The 15,063-nt window shown below is 40.7% G+C and overlaps 1 protein-coding gene across 1 annotated transcript in view; it reads left to right on the top strand.

The window, feature by feature from the left end:
- The window catches only part of RAB31 (RAB31, member RAS oncogene family), a 132,828-nt gene that overhangs the window by 57,939 nt on the left and 59,826 nt on the right, over positions 1-15,063 (top strand). Inside the window, exons 2-3 of the mRNA XM_046025861.1 lie at positions 596-675; positions 9,347-9,428. Coding sequence (XP_045881817.1) covers positions 596-675; positions 9,347-9,428 — 162 coding nt within the window. The remainder of the gene's footprint in view (positions 1-595; positions 676-9,346; positions 9,429-15,063) is intronic.

Below are 15,063 nucleotides of genomic sequence, written 5' to 3'. Positions count from 1 at the left end.
ATAAAAATGCATGCATTCGATTTCCGATGTATAATGGACCTCTGTCCTAATCAGCTTTAAAGAATTATTTAAAAGAGAGAGATGAGACCTTTATACAATTAAGCAGACCTGGAGGTTACTATGCTCCCATTAGATTCTGAAGAGCAAATGTTAGAAATGCAGAAATTAGAACTCATAAGTCTTATAGGGTGATACCTATGAAAATAGATTATGTAGTTTTGGGGAGCTATGGTTTTGCACAAAACCAGTTCTATCTCTACCAAAGCAATGCAGTGTCTTACCATATTTATCCTCTAGACCTTATCAAAAAATTTTCAAATTTCTGGAGATACGTATATTGTGAACATGTGAATTCTAGGTTATTATTCTATAGATGTGGGCCATGTTTCTAAAGCTTGTTTTTACCATACTTCTTTCTTTCTACAAAAGCAACACAATTTCCTTTTAGAAAATACTGGTGAGAGATAGAAGAAAATATCCTCTTCTCCTACTCCCACCAATGAGAAATAACCTCTCCTGTCCTCTGGTTCTACATTTATACTAGGTCAGAACTGACACCCTTGGTCTTCATGGATGTGTTCTTATTCTTTCCCAGGATACTGGGGTTGGGAAGTCCAGCATCGTGTGCCGATTTGTCCAGGATCATTTTGACCACAACATCAGCCCGACCATTGGGTAAGTTCCTGTATATTCTTCTTTGTCACATTTCTTCCTTCCAAAGCACTCAGAGAGGTCACTCTGTTGCCTGCACCTTCAAGCAGTTTTCACCTTGGCTTGTGAGAATCAATCCCAACTGTAAAGACTTTGACAGAAATTCAGTGACTTCTAGGCAGGATGTCCGGGCTTACTGTCCCTGCCAGTAATTCTTATTTCCTAGCCGACTGTCCTCTTGGGCTTCAGCCTAAGACCATCTCCTTGATCTCCAAGAACATTACTCTGCAAATCACGTCGGCTTTATTTCCAGATGGAAGATGAGACTCAGGACAAATCCCTGAAGGTCCTGCTTTGAGTTGCCTGCCAGGAAGCCTGGAAACACGGTCCACTCACACAGCACAGTTGTCCACAGTCTGGGGGGCAGATGGATTTTCCTTTCTGGATTAGTAGAGTGTTAGCATTTCCATTCTTATGCTTGGGGAGGAGAGGTAGATTGCTCATGTCTGAGACCCCAAACTTAGAATCTAGGAGCATTTTCCGATTCCATTTTCCCCTTTCTACAGATGCTTTTGCCAGATGTGCTTTGCTGTGCCATTTTGCACGTGCTTACTTTCTCACTCTTTTTGAAATTGGCCGCACTTAGTTTTCTCCCTGAAGATATCATGCTTTTTGCAGATAGCAAATGCTTTGTCTCCTTCAGAAGGGAAAGAATGTGTGTCTGTGTTTTGGGAACACTGTGGGATTGATGAGGACAGGGGCGATTGTCTCTGTCACTTGTAAGTGGAGAAGATTCATAGCAGGGTAAAAGTAGATGCTCCAGCAGTTGGTCAATAGGTCAGTAGTCAGAGTGAGGTAGGTGAGAAAATCCACTACATTTTGTAGCTTAAAATGGCTTAAGAAACATGTTTGTGAAAATATGCACCAAGACTCATGATGCCAAGCTAACAAGTTAGCACAGATACTGGCAGAGGACACATGAATCCTGGATCAGACACAGGAGAAGTAGTAGTAGTTGGGAGCGTTCTCATTTTGTATTTGTTCCTGGAACACTAATTTCCTGTCAGGTGATGTGAAGAGGATCAGGCGACATGCTATATGTAGTGGGTTGAGTTCTGAGAGAGGACCCCCGAGTTTAGGGAGCCCAAATATTTTATAATGGGCAGTATGCATGTCTGTGCTTCCCTCCAGAAGGAGACCTTATTTTTCTCTTCCAAGACTATTTGCTATGCAAACGTTCTTGAAAACACAGTCTGGGAGAAAGACTGTGCCTCTGCTTGCAAGGTGTACACAATGGGAGAGAGCCGTGAATGTTGGCTCTCAATAGGCATTTCCATGGATTGGGGCATTTATTTTAAAGACTTTATTTATTCATCTGAGAGAGAATGAGAGAGAGCATGAAAGGGGGAAGGGTCAGGAGCCCGATGTGGGACTCGATCCTGGAACTCCAGGATCATGACCTGAGACAAAGGCAATCGCTTAACCAACTGAGCCATCCAGGTGCTGACATTTTTTTTTTAAATAGATCTTCTTTTTTTTTTTTAATTTGAGAGGGGGGAGGGGCAGAGGGAGAGAATCTTAAAGCATACTCCCCGCTGAGCCAAAACCAAGAGTTGGGCACTGAACCCACTGAGCCCTGAGGCTCCCCATCAGGGACAGGTTTATTTATTTATTTATTATTTATTTATTTACTTACTTACTTTTAAAGATTTTATTTGTTTATTTGAGGGAGAGAGCAAAACTAAAGAGAGAGAGAGAGCACATGACCTGGGGGTTGGGGGTTGGAGGGGAAGGGACAGAAGGAGAGGGAGAAACAGGCTCCCTGCTGAGCAGGGAGCCCAAGGCGGGGCTTGATCTTGGGATCCTGAGATCATGACCTGAGCTGAAGGCAGACCCTTAATTGACTGAGCCACCCAGGCCCCCCAGAACTGTTTTATAGATGAAATTCTTTTCATTCTTCTCTGTGATGTACTTGTATTTTCCTTAATTTTTCCCTCTGTATGTTTAGTAAAAGCAAAACCTCTAAGAGTGATTAAGTCTGAAGAACTGAAGAGTGGTTTTGGAAAATGGAGGAGACTCTCATCTTCTCCTTTTTAGACTTAAAAATGTTCATTTTTAATAACAAATATGTTTTCCTTTTGCAATGATTTTTCTAAATAAAAAGGCAATGCATGTTCTTACCAAAGATTTATAAGTGCCAAGCATGACTTTTACACATAGGTATAAGCATTGTTGTGCCTATAAGTGGTAGATCATTTGGGTCATAGTATCTTGAGTGAAGCAAGTCATAATGCCAGCTCAGATTCAAGGGAGGAGAAGTAAATCCCCCCTCATGGTGGGAGGGGCAACATTCTGATGGGGATTGGTATGGACCACTGGTATCCATTTTGGAGACAGTCAAATCCTGTTGACCATGCTTTGTGTAATAAATGCATTGTGGTGGATTTGGGTTTTTAAAAAAAATTATGTACTATATGGAAACTCTCTGTACTTTACCCTCACTCTTTTCTGTAAACCTAATACTTCTCTAAAAAAGTCCATTAATTAAAACATTATGTATTCATTTCTCAAATTATAAGGCTTATTATGAAAAATTCAGACCATACATAGAAATGTAAAATAAAAACTGAACTCAGAGGATTTTACTAGCTCTCTGATCCCATTTTCTTCAATTTATATTATCAATATTTAGAGTCTAAAGTGCATATTTAAATACTTCTTTTAGTGTTTTCTGTGTCTATGCAGATGAACAAATACATAATTTCTAAAACCAAAAATGATATCATATTCTACCTGACATGGCACAACATGCATTCTCCATCTTCTGCCTTATTTTTCTTTCATAAATACAAATTTCTTAGAAGACAAAATAAATGGAACACTTACATGTATAGTTCTTTGACAGAGTCAAGATTAAGGTCTAATTTTTCTGATTATAAATTTCATGTTCATTCTAAAAAAACCACAGAATTTATAAAAATTGGAATCATAGTGCACATACAATTTTTTAATCATCTTTTCTTTTGAATATATTTAGAACATTTTAATCTTTAGAAACATGATGGAAATACTATTTTCTCTTATTATATATTCATAAAAATTGAAAATGAAGAAAACTGTGAAGAAAATATAAAAACCACCCATAATCTGGGGCACCCGGGTGGTTCAGTTGGTTAAATGTCTGCGTTGGGCTCAGATCAAGATCCTGGGGTGCTGGGATTGAGCCCTGTGTTGGGGAGCCTGCTTCTCCTTCTCCCGCCTGCTCGTGTTCTATCTCTTGCTATCTCTCTCTCTCTCTCTCAAATAAATAAATAAAATCTTGAAAAAAAAATCCTACCCATAATTTGCCTTGTGGAGTAGCTACCGTAAATATCTAATACACCTTCTTCCAGTTTTTTTGCTAGATGTATATAAAATCTTTAGTAATTTAACATTGTATTATGAATTCCACTTTACTAAATGGTCTTTAAAAACAAGTTTCCCCAGTTTTATGGAGAAATAATTGACATACATCATTGTATAAAAAAGCAGTGATTTGGGGGCACCTGGGTGGCTCAGTCAGTTAAGCGTCTGACTCTTGGTTTCAGCTCAGGTCATGATCTCAGGGCCATGGGATCAAGCCCTGTGTTAGCCTCTGCATTCAGCATGGAGTCTGCTTGTCTCTCTCCCTCTGCTCTTCCCTGCCCTATCTCTCTCCTCAACACCTCTCTTTCTCTCTCTCAAATAAATAAATACATAAAAACTTTAAAAAAAAACAATGATTTTTAATGATTGTATTTTCCATTTAAGGCATTGAAGTTATCATTTTTTTAAACTTTTTTTTTTTTTAGATTTTATTTATTTATTCAACAGACAGAGATCACAAGTAGGCAGAGAGGCAGGCAGAGAGAGATGCGGGGCTCAATCCCAGGACCCCGAGAGCATGACCTGAGCCGAATGCAGAGGCTTAACCCACTGAGCCACCCAGGCGTCCCTCTTAAAACATTTTTGTATATATGATTTTGAATTGCTGTTTTCTGCTAAACTTCAAACTGAAGCATTTTCTCATACTTTAAAATTTCTTCATAAACATAATATTAAGTGACTGTAAATTCTGGGCTGTTTTGCTTTCTACCTACATTCCTCACTTTTCTTCTGGAGTCAAGGTTGAGATGGGCTCTACCATTCTTATCTGTTGTCATTTCCTGACATAGTTCAATTGCCCAATTAAAAAACCCACTCAAAATTTACGTTCTCTTATGATTTTGAAAAAAGTGTCCTCACACCCCAGCTTTGGAAAACTAAAGCTAGCAGGAACAAATGCCTTTCTTGGATGGTGTAATATACGGACCACCGTGCTCATGGTCTAGCTGCTGGGTTTGGTGCACTGGGACTCTGGTTTAGCCCTGTGTTTTGTTTAGCCTGCCCATTGCTTTAACATTTTTAAGCCACTAATGAAGAATTAGGAGATTTTTGCGTAATGAACTTGCATTTCTGGCTTCTTTTAAAAAATCAGTAGACTTGGTATACCGGGTACCCATGCCCACATGGCAGAAACCACTGTCCCTGAGCCTCGGTTGCTGTGTATGTGGGTGGGCGGACTCTTCTTTCCACAGCCCTTCTGCTGTTTACTGTTACTATTATTTTTATCAGTATTAATTTTAGACCTAGTCCCCTTGGCTCATTTGTATGGTTGCCGCCTGGTCCTGAAGACATTTGAGTTCAGGCCCCTGGCTCAGGGCCTTTCTCACTCTTAACGCTGCTGGCCCCAAGAATCAGGGCAGCTGGGTGACTTGTTGAGGCACGCAAGGCCAGTGAGCAGTGAACTGATGACTCCGACCAAGTGAGTCCACTTTCAAAGTCCACCCTTGTTCTTCCCACTCTGATCAAACTATCACCGGGGAAAAGCCATGGGCTGTAAAATGTCATTGTTTCAGCATCGAAAGAGTTCATTCTTATCGTCTGTGACTCACAATGAAAAATCTTGGCTTTGCTATTCAAGCAGATTGTGTTGACATCTTGAACATATATGTGTGTGTGTGTGTGTGTGTGTGTGTGTGTGTGTATGTGTGTGTCCCCCTTTCTGTTTCGACTTTTACAAGGTAATTGTGTTACTTCTCTGCCAGATTTTGGTTCCCACAGATAATGAAGTCCATTCAGCATTGCCAAGGCTCCCCGCCCTCTACCAGTCTGGAAGATAATCTAATGAGAAGGAAAGTTACTTGAGCTTTTTAAGATGGAATGCAAGCAAAGCTGTTAAAGGGAAAAAAAAAAAAACCCAACAACCCAACCAACCAAAAGAATAAGGATTGTCAGTCATCATTTCAAATATCAGTAGTCTTTTCTCTAGTGGCAGGAAATGAGGAATAGAGAGGGGTGTGTACATGAGTGTGTGTGTGTGTGTGTGTGTGATCAGCATGACAGCTATAAAAAGCTGTACTTCGAAGGCTTACTGTGTGTCAAGCAGGAATTTCGCAGATGTCATTCCCTCATTTGATCCTACAACAGCTCCCCCAGATATGCAAAGTATGTATTGGTTCTGTTTCTCAGATGGAGAAACTGAGGGGCTATCTAACCGCTCCTTCTACCCTGCTGGAAGAGAGGGCAGGCCTCTGCGTTTTGTTCCTGACTGTGCTGGTAGACTCTTTGACCATGGGCAAGGCAGTCTCTCAGGACTCGGATTTTACCCCCTGATCTGTAGAGTGAAGAGGTCGGCCTGGATATTGCATGTTTTTTCCATCTCTAAAAATCTCTGTTTCCAAGATTTTTAAAGGCATGAACTTAATTTTCTAAGCCTGAGAACTTTTTAAGGGCCCGTTTGGTGTATTATTTATCCCAGTGCCTAGAGTTTATTGAAGAACGAATGAAAATCTGGCTTACATCAAAGTAAAAACAAAACCCAAGGTATTTATGGAAAAATTCTCTAAATAAAGGCCAAAGGTTAAAACAGAAAAAAATATTATTTAAAACACACTATTACAAAAATTAGTGTAAAATACTCAAGAAGTGAAGAGGAAAAGGAGGAGCACTCCAACGAAACAGTGGGCAAAGGTCACAAACTAAATTTTTACTAAAGAAAAATGCAAGTGAACATTAAACACTAAAATGACGTTCAAAGTTATAAGAAGCATAATAAAAATGGGAATGATGTATCATTTCTCCTTACCCTACTGGAAAAGATTTGAGAGATCAGGATTGGCTGGGGAGAAGGGCATCTCCAACATTGTCGTCATGGGTGTGTAGGCTGGTCCCACCCAGTGTGGCATGTCTGTTTCTAAGGAAATAGTTGCACAAGGACACAAAGATATAAGTACAAAGATATCCATTTAATCATTGTCAGAACAGTGGAAAATAGGTGACCAAAATATCCATCAGTGGGTAGTAAAGCCATAGCATGGTGTAATATATTTAGTCATTTTAGATGAAGATGTTGATCTATAGTTACGTAAATGGAAAGATGTCCATGATAACATCGAGTGGAGGGAAAACAAAGTGTATGCAGACTATGAGCAATTATGGGTGTAATCACTGTATAAAAATAATTCAGAAGGACGTACACCAACTTATTAGCAGTGATTGTGACTCACTGGTGATGTGACGATTAATTTCTATTTCTCCTGTGCTTTCATTTTTTGAGTTTCTTTTTTGGTATGTCCGTCTATTGCTTTTGTAATGGGAAAAATAATAAAGACATTTCCATTTTTGGAATATATTTACTCTTATCAGTAATCTGTCTGTATTTTAAGCACTTAAAAAGAAATAAAGCATCATGGGACAGTTGTGGTTTTGATAATATTGGTCACTTATTCTCTTAGAATCACTTAGAAAAACACTTAGAACTTCCATTTAGTACAATCGTCATTTGATAAATAAAACTATGAACTTTTGGCTTTGTGTATGTTTTGACGAGTGTGTGGGAATTGCAGGAACATATGCTTTTCTACTTGGGACTTGTGTAGTTTGCCTCTTAGTTTTGAGGAAAAGTAGGAGAAGTTGAGGAAACATTACTGGGGTGAGTGCTGAGTGACGTAGGGCTGGACAGTGTGCTGGACGGGATGAGTCGGCTGGGCCATAGGAAGCAGGGTAGACAGCCTGACACCTTACCCCGAAAAACTCTACTTTGCCTCTCCTGAGAATAACATAATGAGGATACCATTATCACACATAGAAAATTAATTTTTTAAAAAAGTTTTTATTTATTTATTTGAAAAAGAGAGAGGAGAGAAAGGGTCGGGGAGGAGCAGAGGAAAAGGGACAAGCAACTACATGCTGAGTGTGGAGCCCAGTGAGGGGCTTGATCCCATGACCCTGAGATCATGGCCTGAGCTAAAAGCAAGAGTCAGATGCTTAACCAACTGAGCCACCCATGCGCCCCTAGAAAAATTACTACAGATTCAATGACTAAATTTAAATTTCCAGTTGTCCTCAAAATGTCTTTTATAAAAGTTATTTCCCTCCTAATTCCAGATTCAGCCAAGGGCCATTTGGTTGTTTTATCTCTTTCTTCTCTCTTAATTTAGATTCTAGAACAATCTTCCTGCCTTTTGTCTTGTTTGCTTTTCATGACGTTGACTTACTTGAAGGATTTGGGCCAGTTGTCTTGTAGAATGCTCCACATTCTGGAGTTGCCTTATTGGTTTCTTAGGATTACGTTCAGGTGAACTGGTTTTGGCCAGAGTGCTGGTCAGGGCTTGTATCCACTTCTTAGTTCCATCACATGAGGAGGCTTTTCATGTCTCGTTGTCCCACTGTTGGGGAGACTCACTACATTTTCGTGAATGGGAGGCTTTATCTCACAGAAAACAAAAAAAGTCAAGGGTATAAACTTTCCACGTACTGTATCTTTATGTCTTTCATGAACACAAAGGAAAGGTTTATTAACAGGAAATATGCAAAAAAGAAACTATCAAGTGTTTCATTCTCTGCTGAGGGTTTCGAATCCTTCCTTTTCTTTTTTTAATGGAGAAAACGTAAATATTTGGTGAACCACCAACCTTTACCCCTGCATGTATAAAAGCAGGTGGGAATGAGATATGGTGTGTTGGGTGCATAGCCTGGCTGAGTATGGAAGGCAGTTTTCTGTGTGCCATCGCAAGGCCCACACTGCGACTTGCCCAGAGACTAGCTGCCCTGTCCATTCTTTACCGTTGTAATAATATATTTTTAAAAACTTAGGTTTTATTTTCTTTCCTGAGATTTGGGGCATATTATCTGAGAACAATTGAGCATACTATCTCAGGACCGTGTTTTTGGAAGCCCGGGGTTTGAATGCATTCTTGGCTTTTTTTTTTTTTTTTTAAGATTTTATTTATTTGACAGAGAGAGATCACAAGTAGGCAGAGAGGCAGGCAGAGATAGAGGGGAGTGCAGGCTCCATTCTGAGCAGAAAGCCTGATGTGGGGCTCCATCCCAGGACCCTGAGATTGTGACCTGAGGCGAAGGCAGAGGCTTAACCCACTGAGCCACACAGGCGCCCCGCATTCTTGGCTTTTTAAAAACAATTTCCTTCCTTAAGCCTCCATTTGGACTACCAGAATATGAAGAATATTTTCTTTTGGGTGACGGGATTCTAGCAGCCCTTCTTTCCTCTTAGAGGCCCCCCCAAGTGGGAGCTTGGGGAGTCTTGCTGAGGCAAGAGGAACTTGGGTGAAACAGGAGTCTTTATGAAGATTTTAGGGGTGCCTGGTAACGTGGAGATGTTGATTCTCTTTTTCAGGGCATCTTTTATGACCAAAACCGTGCCTTGTGGAAATGAGCTTCACAAGTTCCTCATCTGGGACACTGCTGGGCAGGAACGGGTAAGTGTACAGGTTGTTGGCTTCCTAGGGAAAATACTGAGCCCGGTCCCCAAAGGAAGGTTTTTTTGTATTTGGCAAGACACTTGGTTGCAAGTGAGAGGAACCCAGCTTCAGTGATTTAATCAGAAAAGGAAATGTGTTCTTCCACTCTGTGAAAAATGTATGGGGTCGCCCTCTTGAGTCAGGGCCAAGTTCAAGTCCTTCAAATGTATTGTCAGAGGCACCCTGCTCTGTCCCTGTTTCTCTGCTTGCTTCCCTCTAGACTGGCTTCATTTTTAGGCAGACTCACATCCTTCTCTTCCCTAAGGGTGGCAAGGATGTCTCCATCTGTGACCCCAGGCCCACATTCTGCCACCTAAGGAGTCCCACAGACAACAGCACCCCTTTTCTGCAAGTTATGCCCCGTGTCTCATTGCCAGGTTTGGTCACGTGTTCCACTCCTGAACCTGACACTCTGTAGTAGTGTTCAAGGGGGATTTGGCACTCCTATTTGTAGGCCCAGTAATACACTACCCCTAGAGGGAGGGGCTGCCATCAGCCCCACCTGAGCCACACCGGTGGGAAGTCCCGTAGACTTAGTTACCCGAGGAAAATCTGGGTTCTCTTACTGGAAAATGGGACAATGGACGTTGGGTTACCAGAAACATCCAATGACTTGTCTCATTCCTAATTCCTTTGATCTGCCAAAAATGTTGACGGAGAGGATTATTTAAGAAGCTTGTGTTTTTAGATTTTAAAAAGTGAAATGGTTACCAACACAGTGTGTCTATAACAGGACAGTGTGAGCACTGGAGTGTGTATTATCAAAGTTGAAAGAGGCGGTCCAGATAAGTGACAGGGATAACCACTAGCTTGTCTTCCATGGGGGCTTCCATCCTGCTCAAAACTTTCATCAGAGAGGGGCGTCTGGGTGGCTCAGTGGGTTAAGCCTCTGCCGTTGGCTCAGGTCATGATCTCAGGGCTCTGGGATTGAGCCCCGCGTTGGGCTCTCGGCTCAGCAGGGAGACTGCTTCCCCATCTCTCTCTGCCTGCCTCTTTGCCTGCTAGTGATCTCTCTCTCTCTCTCTGTCAAATAAATAAATAAAATCTTAAAAAAAAAAAAAAAACCTTTCATCAAAGCTAATGATTATGGAGTAAACTAGGTTGAGCTTGTCTGATTCACGCTCACGTGTCACCTTCTCTACTGACCTATCCTCTTCAAAGGTCAACACTTCCCCTTTTCCCATCCTTGCTCCACTCACTTCCTTTTTCTCCACAGCTCTTACCACCTTGTAATATGCTACTGAATTCCATTATTGATGATCTATCCCTCAAAGCAAGAGAACCCAGGGTTTGGGATAAAACATCCTTTTCGTTATCAGCTCCTAACTAGTCAAGTGTGTGTTTCTGTCACTTTCATTTTATATAACTCCCTACTCCAGCATTTATAGATTAAGGCTACTAGGGTTTTAAAGATGTCTTTCTCCTTAATCAGGACAAATCTTCTGGCCTACAAATGCTAACCTCATTAGAACGTCTTCTGTTTCGCTGCTAAGTTGAGAGCACAGATTTGCACATACGAAGTCGCTACCTATACTCAGGGATCTCGTCTTTACATAGCTTCCTTTTTATCTGCTATGTACGTGTATTTGTAGTATGTAGATCTGCTAGGGTTTTGGGGTTTGGTGTTTGGTGTTTTGGTTATTAATTAAAACTTAAGCAGAGAAGCTTTCTTGCTCCCATTTTTACTTTTGGCCATGAAGTAGCTGCTTTTGCAGCCACTTTTAATGAGCGTCAGTCAATTTTACCAAAAGTCTTAGCCATACTACTGCTTCTACTATTGGTGGGTATTTCCCAAGGGCTAGCTACATTCCTTGCACTGTTTGCATGCCTTCTGTGTACCAACAAATACCCTTAGTACTCTCGCAGCACTCTGAAGTGGGGACTATTTTATCCCTCTTTATACGTGAGGTCACAGAGGGACAAGGAGGTTAAATCACTTGCTCAAGGTCACACAGCCCGTTAGGTGGAAAGCTGAAATCTGGATCCAGCAGTCTGGGTCCTGAGCTTTGCTTTGTAGTTTTGCTCTGCTTGAAAAATCACACAAAAGCCATGCAGCCGAGAGTAAAATTATCCAAAAATCCCACCTCCCAGATATCTCCACTGTTTTTTAAACTTAGTTTTTACATTGAAGAATGATTGACATACAATATTAGCTTCAGGTGTACATCGTAGTGATTTGATATTCTTATCCATTGTGAAATGATCCCCGCAATAAGTCTAGTTCCCACTTTTGACATTAGTGACCATTCTGCAGCTCTCTCACTATGCGTGTGTTGGTAACTTCATATCAAAGCGCTCAGGGTTCTTCTTCCTTTTTTTTTTTTTTTTAAGATTTTATTTATTTATTTATTTGTCAGAGAGAGAGAGAGAGAGAACGCGCACGAGCACACAACCAGGCAGAGAGAGAGAGAGAAGCAAGCTCCCTGCTGAGCAGAGAGCCCGATGCGGGACTTGATCCCAGGACCCTGGGATCATGACCCGAGCCGAAGGCAGCGGTTTAACCCACTGAGCCACCCAGGCATCCCAAAGCCCTCAGCGTTCTTTATAACCTGCGGTTTTCACTTGGTAATAACAGTGTTCCTGAAGAGAGATTTTGGTGTAAGCTAAACAGAGTATTTGACATGTCTTTACTTATTCTGACATAATTCAAGTAGGTGACTGCTTTTGATGAAATTTGGTTCTCTAAAGTGACTACTGTAGTTTGTAGCTTGCTCTCTGACCATCTCAAAGCAAAACAGCAATAGAAAATCTTCCGTACGAACAGATTTCTAATTATTCTAATTGCTTTTCCTAAAATTGGACGATTGGAGAGGATAGACATCTGTGCCTATGTTGCAATGTATGTAACTTTTGAAAGTTTAGTATTATATATGTTATTATATTGTACGTGTTGTAACGTATACTATTTATTGTGTTATTGTATCAGAGTTATAGATATTATTACTAGTATCTATTATTGTAATTATTAGTATTATAGATATTAGTAATTAGTATTATAGATATTATTACTAGTATCTATTATTGTAATTATTAGTATTATGTGTGCAAGGCCAACTCGTGCTTCCGGGAGGAGGGACTGACTTTTGGGTGATAACTTCAGGGGGATGCTTTTTAGAATTTAGATTTGTGGAGAGTGTGCGAGAAATGCCTGCACAGCCTTTGTGGTCATCGAACCCTCGAACCCTCGAAGGCCTGATTTAGTTATCCTTAGGCCGTCCTTGTCTGCTATCCCTCCATGCAGTCTCACATCTCTCCAGTGATGGCATTTTCTCAGCTATGCTGGTGGCTTGTTGCTGGATTTAATCGTGCTTATAATGACGCTGCCTAATGTTGGAGCTAAAAATACCTTCCCGGCTGCTGCATGTGCCTTCTGCTATTTGTTCTGTCTCATTAATTGTTGGAGCCCAGCACGCTCCATTATCCCTCCATATCCTTGTAGAAATTGGCTCCTGTTCTTTTTAGTCTTCACAATTTTAAACAAACAAAATCTCCTTGGATTTATGATTTGATAAGATGAAGACATCGATTCTGTGTCCTCAAAGGGGGGTAATGCTCAGTGCAGTGCTTTGCATGTGTTAATTACTCAGTATTTGTTTATTTGTGGAATTATCAAAACACTTCTGCCTAGCATACACGATATTAATTCTGGACTACATTTGTGGCACAAATTCATAGTCTTGAAAAAATCACTCTTCCATCTTAGTACGGGAAATATCAAAGGAGCCCTCTTTTCCTCCCTCTCTCGTAGAAGAGAGTGTGCGTTCTTGATATGCTGTCTTAATTAGCTTTTCATTCAACTATATATGGCAGACATCCTGTGATCCTTTCAATGGCAACTGGTAATCCATAAACCACCTCTGTAAAAAAGTGTTTTCAGATTTAACCATTTTCAATTAACCAAGTGATTGTTGAATCCAATTTTTTAGGAGCTCACCGTTTTCGAGATTTGTATATTCAGTTTGTTGCTGTCAAGACGGGTGGAGAGGGGGCAAGAGTGCCATTGGAGTGTCCATGTTGTAGTGTTGGTGTGGGCTTTTGGGGGTTTTTATCCTGTCCTCTTGGAATGAGTTGTTGTGCTGGTTTCTGCTTTGTGATCTGTGAGGAGAACTCAGCAGTAGGTCAGCAGATGACTCCTGTGAGCTCAGAGGAGCTCAAAGTGGTCCCAGGGGAGAGAAAGGAATTTATCTGCCCAGCTTTGTCCTTCTGTCTCCCACTGATCAAGGTTTGTGATGGGGAGATGAGACTTCCGTCCTACTGTGTCGACACATCCATCTTTCCCTTTGGGTTTCCTTTTCACTCCCTTCTTTGCTTTTCCACATAAACTGGGGTCTAGAATATCCTCATTGTTACTAAAAATGTTTGGGGGCACCCGGGTGGCTCAGTCGGTTAAGTGGCCAACTCCTGATTTTGGCTCAGGTAACCGTCTAGGGGTTATGAGATCAAGCCCCATATCGGGCTCCATGCTGAGCATGGAGCCTGCTTGGGATTCTCTCTCTCCCTCTGCCCTCCCCCCGAAAATAAAGTCTCATCAATAGGAATTGCAGTCTCCACGTTCTAGATGTGTGCTTCCAAGTCATTCTGTTTTTGCTTTAAAACACAATGACAGGGGCGCCTGGATGGCTCAGTGGGTTAAGCCTCTGCCTTCGGCTCAGGTCGTGATCTCAGGGCTCTGCGATCGAGCCCCGCATTGGGCTCTCTGCTCAGCAGGGAGGCTGCCCACCGCCCCCCACCGCCTGCCTCTCTGCCTACTTGTGATCTCTGTCTGTCAAATAAATAAATAAAATCTTAAAAAAAAAACTACAATTGCAATTCATAGGATAACTCCATTAAAATGTTCATATCTTGAAAGAATTCCGTGCTTCATTTTCTTGATCTGATCTGTAAGAACAATATTATTCTAAGAATTTAACATGAACAAATATGAACATCATCTCATTATCTTGTTTCACTTGGGTTGAAGTCAGTGTTATGGCTCTCTATCTGCCCTACCGCCTCAGAAAGAATTGTTGTATTTATAAAATTTGGGTTTCAAATGCACCACAGTCACAAATTCCGCAAAGGTGAATTGATGGTTCTTTGTTAGAATAAAAGCTCTCCTCTGACTCTAACATATCTGGAGTTGACTAGATTGACTTCTGAAATCAAGTTCATCATTATATACTTTTTAAAGATGAAATTGGAGAACACATGTGCAGACTAAAAAATAGCCCCTCCCCAATACTTAGCAGGAATTATGGAGTTTTGAACTTAATGGTAAAAATGACATGATGCAAAGATTTGTATAGGAAGGTATATAATTTTTAACTACTGTCTTTTTGGGGTATTTTAAAAATTGACGGAACACTGAAAATGCAAGAAATGCTAAGTAAGAACAATATTGAATACTGTATAGGACCTGTATGATCTAATAAAAGATGGAACTGTTGTCGAATTCTGCATTTGATCTTAAATAAACAAGACTTTGTTTAGAATTTGGGATACAATAATTTAGAATTTAGAATACCATTATTAACTATTTCAGGTGTTTAGTTAATAATGGCTATGTATGTTAATTCTTCTTTTTTTTAAAATCTTTTTATTTAAAAGTATTCTT

Source organism: Meles meles, chromosome 12 (genome assembly GCF_922984935.1).
Source record: "Meles meles chromosome 12, mMelMel3.1 paternal haplotype, whole genome shotgun sequence".
Lineage (NCBI taxonomy): Eukaryota > Metazoa > Chordata > Mammalia > Carnivora > Mustelidae > Meles > Meles meles.
This window is presented reverse-complemented; position numbering and strand designations above follow the sequence as displayed.